The following is a 15,482-nucleotide window of genomic DNA, read 5'->3' as shown; positions in this document are numbered from 1 at the left end:
CAGGCCCAAGAGTGCAGAGGAGCACATACCGGGAGAGTTATTGGCTGTGAAAGAAGAGCAAGGAGGGGAGGGAAAGTGCGGAGTGCAGGGGAAGGTCAGCGGACTAAGGGACACAGAATAAGGCCAGTGCTGTCTACTTTGGCGGGGATCTTCTTGATAGCCAAATGGCCAAATTAGGGTTCGTTTGCCCAGCCCCAATGAATCACACCGAGAGAAAAAACTTTTTATATTTTTACTGCAAAAGAAATAGACCCGGGGGGGGATTCCCAAATCTGTGCAGAGAACAATGGGATTGTTGTTGTTGTTATGTGCGAAGTCGTGTCCGACCCATGGCGACCCCATGGACAATGATCCTCCAGGCCTTCCTGTCCTCTACCATTCCCCGGAGTCCATTTAAGTTTGCACCGACTGCTTCAGTGACTCCATCCAGCCACCTCATTCTCTGTCGTCCCCTTCTTCTTTTGCCCTCGATCGCTCCCAGCATTAGGCTCTTCTCCAGGGAGTCCTTCCTTCTCATGAGGTGGCCAAAGTATTTGAGTTTCATCTTCAGGATCTGGCCTTCTAAGGAGCAGTCAGGGCTGATCTCCTCTAGGACTGACCAGTTTGTTCGCCTTGCAGTCCAAGGGACTCGCAAGAGTCTTCTCCAGCACCAGAGTTCAAAAGCCTCAATTCTTTGACGCTCGGCCTTCCTTATGGTCCAACTTTCGCAGCCATACATTGCAACTGGGAATACCGTAGCCTTGACTAAACGCACTTTTGTTGGCAGGGTGATGTCTCTGCTTTTTAGGATGCTGTCTAGATTTGCCATAGCTTTCCTCCCCAGGAGCAAGCGTCTTTTAATTTCTTTGCTGCAATGGGATTACATCATATTAAATACCCTTGCCTGGGAGGTTGGGCTTGCAGGATGAGCCAATAGCCTGGGGTCACTACCTCTCCACTCTAACTCTGGGAAAGACCCTACAGACCTTAAGCCAGCCTTCCAGGAACTGCTGACAGGTCCAAAAAGCTGGTCACATGCTTCCCCCCCCCCCCAACCTACAATTGTTTACATAAGCAGTAATGATACGCTCTTCTCCCAGTTCTCGAGCCTTGAGAAGGACTATCTCAGCTATAAACTCTGGTCTTGTGAGAGGGCTTATCAAAAAGTACATTCCAGAGAGGAACAGGCCGTTTTCTCTGCCTGCTCAGAACCAAAGACTTGAACCAGGACAGGATATACAACTATAATCAATCTCTAATAGCTATCCTTTTCTTTACCTCCAGGCCATCATTCTGCATCACCCACTACCTGCTCCTTTTGACTGGAGATGTTGGGGCTGCACCTGGGGCCTTCCGAATGCAAGACATCCTCTCCCAATGGGCCACAGCTCCTAAACCACTTTCTGTGCATGCAACAATACCAGTGTGTGTGTGGGGGGGGGGGGGGGCATGACCTGCATAGAGATCCTCGCCGTTAAGCTGGTCTCCCTCCCGTAATGTTTTTATCCCGCTCCCCCTTCCCTTCCGGGTCTTGTTCTTGCATATCCTAAGCTGAAAGTGTACAAGTATTAAAACGAATAAATAATTCATTAAAAAAAATAATAACAAAACCTTTTCCTGATTCCAGTGAGTGAGAATTGAGTCACAGGGTGATCCGGGGCTAGTTTTGCCTGGTTTGTGTGGCTACAGGTAACTTGCTCATGACGGCAGAGCTGTGTGTGCCGGCACCTCGGGGAACCCAGCAGCCTCGGCAACCGGGGACGCCCAACACGTGCCTTTCTGCTGTGGCTGCCGATGAGCCATCCGCTCACATGTTACGTTAATCAGAGTGTGAGCAGAAGATGATGCGAAATGAGCAACATAGAATCAACCCATCCAACTCACTCTTTCTTGAAACAAACATTGTTTTCTGCTTCTGAAGGCTACTCTGCTTGGAGGAAGAAGCATGCCAGTCGTTGTAACTCTTCTGGCCAGAATAAATGGCCATTGTTAGTCATCTGGCCTCATTCTGTGGCTTTCAGTGTTTTCCTGTTTCCTCCTCCCTCCACAGAAACTACTAATAAGTAGTAGTAGTTGTTGTTGTTAGGTGTGAAGTCGTGTCCGACCCATCGCGACCCCATGGACAATGAGAGCCAGTTTGGTGTAGTGGTTAGCGGTGCGGACTTCTGATCTGGCATGCCCGGTTCGATTCTTCGCTCCCCCACATGCAGCCAGCTGGGTGGCCTTGGGCTAGTCACAGCACTGATAAAGCTGTTCTGACCGGGCAGTGATATCAGGGCTCTCTCAGCCTCACCCACCCCACAGGGTGTCTGTTGTGGGGAGAGGAATGGAAAGGCGACTGTAAGCCGCTTTGAGCCTCCTTCGGGTAGGGAAAAGCAGCATATAAGAACCAACTCTTCTTCTTCTTCAATGATTCTCCAGGTCTTCCTGTCCTCTACCATTCCCCGGAGCCCATTTAAGTTTGCACCGACTGCTTCAGTGACTCCATCCAGCCACCTTGTTCTCTGTCGTCCCCTTCTTCTTTTGCCCTCAATCGCTCCCAGCATTAGGCTCTTCTCCTGGGAGTCCTTCGTTCTCATGAGGTGGCCAAAGTATTTGAGTTTCTTTCTTCCTTCCTTTCTTCCTTCTCATTATTTTAGTTTGTATGATCGCCACTCTCAGAAACCAGCTTGTGGCGGTTCACAATATTTCAATACAAATCAATACATTAAAAACCATTAAAATTCCCCATTAAAAACCCCATAAACAGTGACTCACTCACAATGATGGCGATTGAATAAAATATGGATTTCTGACTCATACGGATTTCTGCTGTGACTCCGCAGGCCACCCATTGCTTTGCTACCCGAAGGGGAAGAATATTCTGGACGCATGCAAAAGGCTCCTTTGTCTTACCGTTCCTTTTCCAATGTCTGAAATCGATTTGCGTTTTTAAAAAAAGATTAAACAAAACCCGAGAAATAGGGGAACAGACTTTATTTCTTTAAATATTAGTAACACTGCACAACACAATTCAGTGGTATTTATGTAACAAAACAAAAAGGTACTGTACCTTGTTTCAGAATTTTAAATACCCCAACGAGTTTGCATTAAGGTTACGTTTCCATAATACGAGCAGTGAAGCTAAATCCAAATAAGGACCCGAAATCCTCATGTCGCCTTCTTCCTTACCTACGCTATGTTATTAGGGGCTAATGAACGATTCCTCCAGGAAATGTGGGTTTCCAACAGGGTCACGTAACGGGCAAAGAGGGGGGGGGTGAGAACCAACGCTGGAAACCGAAGCTGCAGAGAATTTCAGCTCAAGGATTAAACAGCAAGAAGGCAGCTTGCTTACGACGGCCGTGCTTGGAAGGCGATGGGCTGAGCACTTGGTTATGAGGTTAGCGGAAATTGTGGAGCATGCAAATTAAAAACGTGTACGGAGGGATGAAGCTGTTTTAAACATTTACATTTCCCGGGCAAGCACTGGCATGCTCTCACTCCGCAGTTCAGCCCAAATCTGATTAGATGGACACGCATAATGCGTCAATAACTCCTGGAGATCAGACCAGGCGATAGGAGGCATTAGCGCTCCAGCTGGTCACCCCCAAGCCTTCCCCTGGCCAGGCACTCCCCACAGGTGAGTCAGCTGAAGGACAATGAAGGATGCCTGCACCGAGGAAGCCCTGGTGGCTTTGCATGCCTTCTTTGTGATCTGGACGGGACCCTATTGGTTCTTCACGATCGTTGATGAATAGCCGATTGAGGCATGGTTCTGATAGAATGGGCAGTCAGTTTACTGGGTCTGGATCAGTTTGGGGAACTCTCACTGGGAACTGACTCCAATCATATCTGCATGACGCCGTGTGCGCACAAAGAATGGCACGTAAAAGCATTGTGGGAAGGGAACGCCGAAAAACTGATTGCGTCAACTCAAGCCGTTCTGCTTGAATTTGGTCTAAAGCTTAACCCTGCCGCTACCTGCAGGAAACTTAGATGAGGGATGCATTGGGGGTTTTCAAAACTGGCACCCAATCCAAGTGGCCGTTTCTAAAATGAAGCCGTGGAGTTGGATCCCATCGATCTGTTCCACCGAACAAAAGGTTCCTTACACCGGAGGAAAAGACCACGGTTTGTGGAACAGAATGGATCTGCAGGGTCCAAGCCATCCCTCGCGCAAGCCTGAGCAAAAAAAAAAAAAAAAAAAATGCATTCGGCCACGGTAGATTTAGTCTGGGAAAAGGAATCTAGTATTGCGTTTTCCAAACTTTAACACGTTTCTAGCCTGGACCTGCTCAGGTTGGGGCGGCTGATATCCTGATCCTACTTGAGAAGAAAGACCCCCTGATTTCAAGGGGGGAGACGTCACAGCAGAGTGTGGGTAACCGAGCAGCCGTACAGAAGCGAATGTGTGGCGCTGAAGCAGAACAGTGCAACTTGAGCATACTTGGAAACAAGAGTCTTCGCTATCTCCCTCACTAAGTGAATAGAACCGTGAGAAAAGGGATGCACCGGGGATCGGGGATTGTTAAATAGTAGGAGAGCACGGGGTTCAGTGTTTTAGGGCCTCGCCGTCCGTTTTAGTAAGGCGCCTTGGCCGACTTCTTCTTCTTCTGCTCCTCCCTCAGCTTCTGCTTCTTCCGCTTGCTGACTTCTTTGTGTCCTGAGGAGACATGGCTGGTAAAACAGTGTTCACTCAGATTCCCCTCCGTTAAAGCAGCAAAACACCCCACTTTAAAGAAGCCCTGTCCTCTTAAAACATAAGGAGTCAAGCGACTTTGCTCAGATATGCACAAGCTTTTCCCTGGTCCCTTGCATGCTCACGGTTTCCTTAACAGCCAGCCTGTATATGTTAGCATCTCCAAACAGAGCATGCTGTCACAACAGTACCGGCCTCAGAGAAATGACCTCCGGATTCCATTGAGAGTTCACACCCGAGTTTCTCTGACACAGGAAATATTCCAACCCCCCCGGGAGGGTCCACGTGGCATGTTCGGCTCGATGTTATGACTGAATCACAGAGATGTGGCTGACAGTAGGCAGTTTGTAACACAGGTGCAGAAAGTCAAGCACAGAAATGTCCTAATGTATTCCTAGCCATTCTCAATGGAATGCTAGGAGCCATGTGGGTTTCGTGGTTTCCAATATGGCACCATTGGGATGGGTCTTTCTGCAGCCCTCTCAAGAACAATATGTACACTCCTTGTCCTCTTCCTGTCTGCCATTACTTGAGATTTTGAAAACTGGCATAAATTTATTTCTGTTGGGTGGGCGGTACAGAAATTCATTTAATAAATAATCGTAATAAAATAATAATAGTTTTATGGTTACCGCCAATTTTAATAGAGTTCCTTTAATCTTTTTTGTTAAAGGCCTCTCTTTGAAGCTGAATGTTTTAACTGAACATTCAAAGGACCTTCAAGACAATTCAGGAGCTGCTTCCCTCTTGATAAAACTGGACCATTGGGGTTGGCTCCTAAAACTCAGCTAACAATAGGGGGTGGGGTGTTCCATTGGGGTGGGAAGCTTACAGCTAACTCAGGCAGGTCTTTTGGCAGTGTATTCTGTGCCGGAGGAAAGAGATGCTGTCAGCTGAGCAGGAATGCTAGGAATTAACCCGCCATGGGGTACAACCATGTGTAAAAGTTCCATTCCAAAATCATGACCAAAGGCAACTGATCTTCCTTCGCCCAATCTGCACTGGAAACCTTACATTCTTCACGTGTCTACTGTACTTTGAGCTTTGAACCTTCCTGCTAGCAGACCAAATGAAAGACAAGCTACTTTTGGGGGGGGGGGTCACCCATAGGAACAAGGGAATTTCCCTTGGAACATTCTTCAAATAAGTAGGCGAGAACACTATCTGCAGGAGAGGTTTTCTATTTCTAAATCCAGATGGTAGCCAGCAGCACATCTGGCTTGACGGTGCTTGTCTTCCCTCCCAAATAGATGCTCAGGCACTTATTATGAGGCCTCTAAGTAGCTATTGACTTGGAGAATACATACAAAAATAGCTCTCTTGTCTACATAAGAGGAACTATAATGTAATCAACTAGATTAAAAACTGGGTGTCCTATCAGAAGCCAAATGACGTTTCTCTGTAAGCTTCCTCCAGCGTGTTCTCTTTTTATAAAAGTTCCCTCTTGTTTATAAAGAGAGAAATACCTGTTCAGGTGGATAAACTCTTAATTTTTAGAGCAGCCACTGCCAAAGAAGAAGATAAGTCCACATTCTATGAAGCAATTATGATCCACCAGACAGGACAGACCAAAGGTACTGGTTCTGAAGAACCACCAGCAGGAGAAAGGATATTTGTAAGTGGGTCACACCCTGTCGCCAAAAGGGCACAACACTGACAACTCAACAGACAGGAGGCTAGAAATGATAGATGGATTTCAAAACAGACAAAACCCCATGACGATGGATCTTAAGGGAACCACTGGTGCCACCAGCTACCGGAATAATGCATCAAAGCCACCCATTACAAAACTACCCATTTCCCTTCTAGGGCTATGCATTGCAGAAAATAAGCCCCACCTACACACTCAGGGCACCTGATCCCATTCCACAGGGCAACTGAGCCTGCTCTAAACAAACCTTGCTTGGGAAACGGCTGAGAAGTGACTGGTCCGTTTAGAAAGGGGAGGTGCCGGCTTGCGGAATGGCAGCAGCCTGCTCCAAATATAGGCCACTTCCCTGCAAGGATTCTAATCACGCCCCGCCACCCCTGCAGCCTCAGCGTGCCCCCCAGTTCATCGATTTAGTGTGCTTCCCTCTTCCACAATGGCCGCCAATAAAACCAAATCTGGTTCGAGCATGGATTACCCATGTTAAAAGTGCTTGTTAATATGGTGGAGGGGGAGGGCAACTCAGTGAAACACGAATCTTGTAGCATTAATCTGCAAGTTAGATGTTTTAGATAAGGGGCCGATGGAAATGAAGGTTGTTCGGAAACTGTTAGGGGGCTCCACGCCTTTTTGTCAGTGAAGCTGTGGGCTGTTATAAGGAATTGGGGGGGGGGGGAAGGGGTGTTGTTGAGTAGACTCCATCAATTCCAGCTAAAAACTAGAGTTACTTAACAGTACAAAACCAGCCAAACCCACCCACCCACCCCACCCCTAGGCATTGTGTTACTCGATCTGGGACAAGGTAAGGAAGTGGCAGAGGGGGCTCTACCCTACTGCTCCACTAAGGGTGCTCCCTTCAACTTCAGCAACTCTTCCTTCAGCAGAAGAGCCACCTAAATTGGAGGCAGTTCGACCAGCTTAAGGTGGGGGGGGGGGGGCACTGCTCCAGCTCACCACATCTACACAGTAATGAAATTTTCAGCGAGTTTAAGGCTCTTGGCGTCTTAGTGGAACCATTTCTCCTTTAATGCTCCCGTCAACTGTTTCGGCCGCGCGGTGGGGTACAAGCTGCCGCAGACCAGCCTACTCCGAAGCCAGCCTAAGCGCGGTGAAGAAAAGCGGCCAAAATGCTCGAGTCAAGTCAGAACGCAGCAGCACACTTTGGCTCGGCACTTTGAGACCGGCTTTTGCTTCGCCGGCGTCTCGGCTTTGGCGGGTTCCTTGTCCCCCCTTTTGTGCACACCTGATGAGTAAAAGGGAGACTCCCATCCGGTCATGACCAAGTCATCGTCATCGTCACTGTTAATGTGAAAGACATGCTTAGGGTAGGCAGCCGGCTTGAGGGACTTTGGAGACCGGACAGTGGTCGGCTGGAAAGGCAACGCGTTTTGTCCTCGGCGTCTGCATTCCTCGGCCAGGGCCTCTTCGTCAGACACACCTGAGGGGGGCGAAAAAGCAGACGATTCAAGAAAGAAAGGAGGCGGCCGTGCCGGATGGATTCAGGTTCAAGGGAAACGACTTCGTTTTCAAGAGGCGATCAAATGTTTGCGCTCGGCCTTTCGGGGAAACCTGAGGCTGAAACGAAATGGGTCCAACTCAACGTCCATGCCTGATGCAAGGGGCCTGTTTTTTTAACAACTAAAATGGAGCAAGCGAAGAGAATTGAATCCTGCCCTGTTTACCTACTTTACCTTGCTCAGTTAAGTTGCTTTAAGGGTTTTTCTCCAAGTCCAACTCCGATGCCAAAGTGAGCCAGTCGGGGGGGGGGGGGGGAGAGAAGCAACGGACTGCAGCAAGATGGTGCATAAGAAGGGGCGGACTTCAGATTCCCCCTAGCCGTACGCTCCAATTTTGTTTTTAAAAAAACTCTCCCCCCCCCCACATTTCAGAAGCAAGCAGGCCACACTTAGGCACCTCAGTTTCTCCATCTGTAGCAGGACGAGAATTTTGCTCTGCCAATTAAATAGGTGTTTCATTACCCCTTTCCCCACATTGTCCTGAAAGTCTGATTGGGCAAGCTGCATTGCTGTATCTTATAATACCATTTCAAAAAAAAGTGACATGATCCCCCAGGTCAAGAATCCTGGCAGTTTTCTTCATGTAAACTATTCCAAAGACCATGCTTGGGCTGGGTGCTCTTGTCCTTCCAGCAAGTTTCTCTGAACATGTTTAAAATGAGAGAAACAAGAAAAAGCATAAATCCCCTGAAGACATCACTTTCCAGGTGGTCCCATGGTCTAGGACAGGGGTAGTCAAACTGCGGCCCTCCAGATGTCCATGGACTACAATTCCCAGGAGCCCTTGCCAGCATTCGCTGGCGAATGCTGGCAAGGGCTCCTGGGAATTGTAATCCATGGACATCTGGAGGGCCGCAGTTTGACTACCCCTGGTCTAGGATATAACGCTGGATCCTATGACTCAGTTCTGGTAAGCCCTCCATCTAAAAAGGAAGGCTTCCTTCAGTAGATGCAACATTTTTTTGATAGTTTTCCCTTGTTGAAGGAAGGGAACAAGGAAAAACTATCAGATCCAACCCCAAGTGCCCAAGTGTTGAAACAAACAAAAATGGTCTAGCCAGCCAATCTTCTGGACTTCTTTTTTACTAAGCTTACTTGGTCTCCCAGCCTTGTTTAGATTTATTATTCACATTGGCTGGGGAGGAGAGGACCTGTCTCTCCAACCCAAAAGACAAACAATGACTTCTGTCCCAGGTTAGTCAGAGGGCAGAAGCTTCCAGACGGGATTTGCTGTGTACCCTGCTCCCTTCTCCAAGGCGGCACAAAAAGAAGTAGCCTTCCGTCTTGGATATCAAGCACTGGGCAAAATAATCAGGGGAAAGATCCACTCCACTATTAGCATGGTGGCGGGAAGAATGTTTTAAATAGAAGGAAAAGTTGTGCATGCTGCTCGCCAAATCCCTGTCACACTCAAAGGAATGTGAGTGTTGAAATCCCAAGCAACCCCTGATTATAGTCTTTAATGAACAATATACTTGTGGATGAGACAACAGACCTGACCTGTTTCTGCAAAATCTAGCTGACGGTACAAGTGCTCTCATTTTGGTCCGACTTGTTCTATCTGCAAATAGAGGCCATAATCAACTTTGACTTCATTCACCACAAGTCCTCGCAAGTCATTTGCCATTCCCAAATGCCCAGTATTGTAGGAGGCTAGCCCTGATTCTTATGCTGGCTCCAAGGAATTTTGTTTATTTCTAACCACCTATCCAATGTATTCCCTATCTCTGGTGATAAAGCTAGTTTCATCAAATATCAAACTATCAGTACAGAAAGTTTACATAAAATTTAAATGTGGCTTTAAAACTATTCAGAAGCTGCCATCTCTTTACCATTAAAATTTTTACTGAGCAGAGAACTAGTCAGTGCTTAGAGGGTTTGGTTGATCGGATTGATCCTTTTTTTTTTTTTGCTTCCCCCCACTTAAGGGTGTCCATCCACTATTAGGCTGAAATAACTGTGAGCCATTTCATCAATGGGGGGTGGAGAGCAAAACGGATGGATCAAATGGCTCACAGCCATTGAAACCTAACAGGTAGACCTACCAGGTGGTTAAGTTTAAATGGCTATGAGTAGACACACCCTGCTCAGTTTAAATGGCCCGCACTGCCATTTACTAGACAAAAGGGCAGTAAATATTCAGGGAATATGCTTTCCATGAACATCGATTCAGGGGCTCTGAACCAGTTCAAATTCATGCCAGATTTGGGCTCATGAACAGTTTGTGCCCATCCCTAGTATTAAAGGGTTGACCAGGGCAATCCACAAAATCACACCCCAGCAACTTTTCCTGCTGCCTCATGGATCCCCCCAAGCTCCTTGGTATACTGAGTAGAGGAACAAAGTTAGTTGGGCAATGTCTGGGAGTGGGCTGACAGAAAACTGCCAGGTAGGCATGTACACAGCTGTGCTTCCCAACCCTGTTCTGCACAATTGTGCCACTTCAAAGCCGGAAGAATGTTTCAGGGGGCTCTCAATGGTAAACAAAGTTGAGAAAGGCTGGTCTAGATTCAGACTCTGATACAGGGCAGACTCTTTTACAAGCCTTTGTATCCACCTTCAGATTATAAGATTAATTACTCCATGAAAACCTTGCTGGCTCTCTCAGTGATTTTTAATATGGCTGATCGTGCCATCGGAAACATCTGTCTGGAGGCTTCAGGATAGCTCCCTTCCTTACTGCCAAGATAACTCAATGCCTTACCATTGGTGGGACATTGATTTATAGAGTCCCTTAGGGATCGGTATTCAGTCCAATATAATTTATCATAGACATAAAGCTGCTGAGTAAGATTATCTGGATATCATCGATATACTGATGTCTCTCAGCTCTGTATTTCATTAACAAAGCATCCCAGCATAGCCGCCCCTATTCTGAAACGGTGCCTTGAGATGGCAGGGTGATGTTCAGATGATTCAGCGGTTGTAGAGAAAATTAATTGACCTGCAATAGAGGCACTTATTACCTTGTCCCATCAAGTGAAAAGCCTGGGGAACTAAAAGAGCCAGCCCAAAAACAGGAGGAAATTGGAACCAGGGGTTCATTTCCCACCTTCATCGACTACACTGTCTGCTGAATGTTGCTTCACTGATCCAAGCTTCACTACAGGAACGTTGTCAGACAGGTCTGCCCTTAAAGAGAGTTCAGCAATTTCAACTAACAGCAGGATAGCAGGGTGTGTGTTTAATACACCCTGGTCGCTTTGAACTTGATTCTACCAGTTCTTGTGGTCAGTCAGACCGGTTGTTTCAAAAGACCCACACATATCAAGGGTCACTTCTCTGAGCCTTCGCACCAAGTCAGATCAAGGCAATATAGTCTATTGATGGGAACCCTCCATCCTCAGAGGGGCCAAGTTATAGTGGTCAGAAATAAGATTCTCTCTATAACTGCACCCACCCTCTGGAACAGGAGTAGATTTGTAGAAGAGGTGGGGAAGAAAGGCAACTTTTCATGCTGTTCCAGAGGCACAAAACTTTTGTTTCTAACTAGTTTCTGGCTGCCAACTATCAGGTTGTCTCGAGAACATTTTCATATCTGCTATTAACAGAAGAGTTTAATTTTTATATTATTAACTACATACTATAGTTTTTGGCTGTTAGCAAAAAATGGTCTAAATATATTTTTTTTAATTTTTAAAAAGAGACAATATACTGCAGGTAAACCCACCTGGGTAAATACATAGCCACGTTTCCTCAACATTTTGCCTGGATGTTGAAAAATAGCACTTAAGTTTAGTCATTTGGTTGTGGTACTAAAGGCATCAAGAAAATCGAGAAAGCCGATTAAAAAGTTTCTACAGGCAGAAGCGTACGGCAACATAAATGAAGACACTAGTACTCTCAGTTAAGTTCTACCAGCAAAATGCCGCGTAATGCCCAAGGACCCAAAATTATAGTACTGCAACATTCCTCTTAGACCACAGGTGAATGGAATACAAGTAAATTATAAGTCTGTTGACTTATTAACGTAGTATGGACTAGGCTAAAATTCTGTGGCCCTAAAGCATATATTGCAGAAGATAGATGCTTTTATATCCTATATATGAAATGCAATACATACCCTGAAACCTTCACAGCCTTGAGGTGGTTCCCCAAGTTTTGGAACTCTCTCTGGTTGTGTATTTCTTGGATGAGGCCTTTAGTTTTGCATATCTTTGGGTTCTCCATCACAATTTCTTCAATTTTTAGACTTCCTTTTCATAATTAAAGAATCCTCAAAACAAGTATGTAAACAGACAGCTCATTTCTCAGAGATTATATTTTTTTACACGGGCCTCTGATAGGATGACTCCCACTAGCCCCACAATAGTAAGTGGAACAGGTGGGTCCTTACAGGGAAGTTCTCGGAAACAGATGGTGAAGCACCCACATTGCTAAACCACTGACCCATTTCAGACGCATGAGAACTGTGTGGCTTATTTAGGCCAACAATGAACACCCTTGCTTGTGGGTGACTCAGCCATCAAAACATGGGCCAAGCCCGTTGAAAGGCTTTGGGAGAAATTGTCTGGAAAGTAAAGAACACCTATACCAGCTTTCCTCAACCTTTTTATCATTGAAAAACCCTGAAACAGTCTTCAGGCTTCGAGAAACCCTGGAAGTCATGTCAGCTGGCCACACTTCCCTACTGTGCCCCCAAAAGTCACATGTCACCAGAAGTGTCATCACCATACCACAGACCAGAAATATTTTCAGATGATTTTTGACCAGAACCACACCTACGCTCTGGGCTGGCTACCAGGTTGCTCTTCTTCACCAAAGGGTGTCTGCAGAAACGGGGCAGGCCTATGCCGTTCCATCCCCCGTCCCCTCCGGTCAGTTAAGTCAAAATGACAGGACTTATCGCTCTGCACTCTAGTCACTACCATGCGCAATGAGCCTGGGCCAGCAAGGTATTGTATGGCTTGGTCCCTCCCCTTCCTACCCCCTCCTGGTCAGTTGGAGGCAGTTCGAGACAGCTAGCTATTACTGACTCTTCAATATGTACGGATCTACTCTCGGCAGATTATCTATGAGCTGCGGTCTATGAAAATGTTTAAATCAATAGGAGTTGCACATTAGCCTTCTTTAAACAGAGCCGGATCAATGTGGATTAGCGTAGACTTTTGTCACAATGGCACAATGCCCGTGCTATGTCGCACGCCGCGTCTGAACACCCTCGCTCTTATCTAAGAGAAGACATCAGAAGTCAAAACTTATCAGCAGAGGGCAACGTTGCACAATGCAAAATCAACAATAAAGCCATCTGTCAACACTTTTCGGCATTTGCCTGATTTAAATCAGGGTGCTGGCTAGACAGGACTTTGGTGATGGGCACATGCTTCAAGTTTACCAACACCTCCCCACGGCCAAAAGCAAAAATTGTACATGTATCGGTTTGGCTCTGAAAAATCATTCAGTGGGAAAAGCCTTGTTCTAAACCAGGAGCAGTTGAAACATGGTGCCAGAGGCTGGAAAGGCCTTTGGACACAACAGCAAATGCAGCCGACGGCAGGTTCACAAAAAGAATCCGAAAACTCAACGCTGTTAGTCAATACGACGGCTAGAGAAAGCTCAAGAGGCGAGACGCCTTTCCAATTCCCGGGTGCTGGAGGCAAACAGGGCGAGGCTGCCGACAAGATGGGTGACCATGTCGGTCTGCCTGCAGCAGCAGAAAAGAGGAAGAGGTCAGTAGCACATTAAAGACTAAAAGATTTTTTTCTTTGTACAATTTTCTTTTCTTTTTAAAAAAAGTGTGCCCTTATACAGTATTTGTGAATATGTACGTTGCAACCTTAGATTTTAAATATTCCGACCAGCTGAGTATGTTTTTGGTAGAGAGCATCTTGGGGAAATCCCATGCATCTATGGCAGGGGTAGTCAAACTGCGGCCCTCCAGATGTCCATGGACTACAGTTCCCAGGAGCCCTTGCCAGCATTCGCTGGTGAATGCTGGCAAGGGCTCCTGGGAATTGTAGTCCATGGACATCTGGAGGGCCGCAGTTTGACTACCCCTGATCTATGATGTGTGGCATAGCCAACACTATGGAGGATCACACCTAATAGCCTTCTTACAGATGGGAAAAATACTTGTTGGCACACGTACGTGGTGTGGTGAGGGAATCATCAAGATGGCCTGGGAAGAAGATATTATCCGAGTGCCAAACTTAGTCTCACTGGAGTATTTTTAGCATGGGTACTAAGAAACTTTTCAAAACACAATAACTATCAACGTGCATTTGGAAGAGCTGGAAGCCTTGCGCAAGCTGGAGGCAGACATTACGAAGGTTCCTTAGACTTCAGGTCTCACAGCATGGTCTCTGGAATGCCCTAAATGGGGCAAGATTGAACATGAAAAGTCCTCTGGTAAACTAGCCCAGTGGAAGATGTGACAGAAGCGGGGAAATACCAAGAACGGGACAGAAGAGATGTTCTCACAAGATGTACATGTCTCTCTCACACCCCCTCCTGAGGCAGAACTCGCCTTTCAATATTTCATGCTGCCGGTGCTTTTATCAAGCTGAATCCAAGGCCTTGCTTCGGCTACGTGGGAAGGCTCTCAAAACCAGAACAAGATTCCTCCATTAGTGCAATCCAGGGGAGCCTGCTGGTTTTGGTATTAGTTGGATTTGGGTTGTTGTTGTTTTATTGTTTGATTTGTTCATAATCATAAGCTGCCTCAAAGGTTTTAATGGAATGACAGAATAAGTATTTCAAGCAAGTATATTAAAGAAGAAGAGTTAAATCTTATTTGCCGCTTTTCTCTCCCCAAAGGAGTCTCAAAGAGGCTTACAATAACCTTCCCTTTCCTCTCCCCACAACAGAGGGAGGGGAGGCTGTGAGGGAGGGGAGGCTGAGAGAGCCCTGATATAACTGAAGAAGAAGAAGAGTTGGTTCTTATATGCCGCTTTTCAATAATCTGCAAAGGAGTCTCCAAGTGGTTTACAGTCGCCTTCCCTTTCCTCTCCCCACCACAGGCACCCTGTGAGGGAGGGGAGGCTGAGAGAGCCCTGATATTACTTAAGAAGAAGAGTTGGTTCTTTTCTCTACCAGGAGTCCCAAAGATGCTTAAATTCGCCTTCCCTTTCCTCTCCTCCCAACAAACACCCTGCAAGGGGGGGGGGGGGGAAGCTGACAGAGCTCTGATATTCCTGCTCGGTCAGAACTGCTCTAACAGGGCTGTGGTGAGCCCAAGGCCACCCAGCTGGCTGCATATGGGGGAAACTAGAAGCCAGAGCTCCTAACCACACCAAATTGGCTCTCTCTCTGTGAAGGAAATGAGGAGCACTCACATATGGGGTGAGCATTCAAAACAAACTTCTGAATACATTTTTTTTAAAAAAGCACAGGAGCTGGGGCAGGGGGATGTTCTCTTCTCAGCCAGGTGCACAGGAATCTGTCTAAGACCTTGGAGAGCTGCTGTCAATCTGATTTGACAATATGGACTTTGATGGATGGTTCAGTATAAGACAGATTTATGTGCCCATGTGAGTCATGTGTCTCAATTAGACTATATTAGGAGAGTAAGCTGGCTTTAACCAGGGCCAGGGCATATTTGGCCCAACCTGGTGGAACACTCTACTGAATGAGATCAGAACCCCGCAAGACCTTAATCACTTCCGTAGGGCTTGCAAGATGGAGCTGTTCTGCCAGGCCTATGGTTGAGGCCGGAAGA

The 15,482-nt window shown here is 46.7% G+C and overlaps 1 protein-coding gene across 1 annotated transcript in view; it reads right to left on the bottom strand.

Annotated features, from left to right (window-relative positions):
- Nucleotides 1-2,940: 2,940 nt before the first annotated feature.
- The window catches only part of DNAJB6 (DnaJ heat shock protein family (Hsp40) member B6), a 42,273-nt gene continuing 29,731 nt past the window's right edge, over nt 2,941-15,482 (bottom strand). The window contains exons 9-10 of the mRNA XM_077304237.1: nt 7,552-7,746; nt 2,941-4,624 (exon numbers count right to left, since the gene is read on the bottom strand). Coding sequence (XP_077160352.1) covers nt 4,542-4,624; nt 7,552-7,746 — 278 coding nt within the window. The 3' untranslated portion in view covers nt 2,941-4,541. The remainder of the gene's footprint in view (nt 4,625-7,551; nt 7,747-15,482) is intronic.

Source organism: Paroedura picta, chromosome 11 (genome assembly GCF_049243985.1).
Source record: "Paroedura picta isolate Pp20150507F chromosome 11, Ppicta_v3.0, whole genome shotgun sequence".
Classification (NCBI taxonomy): Eukaryota; Metazoa; Chordata; class Lepidosauria; order Squamata; family Gekkonidae; genus Paroedura; species Paroedura picta.
The sequence above is the reverse complement of the archived record's forward strand: the minus strand, read 5'-3'. Positions and strand labels throughout refer to the sequence as shown.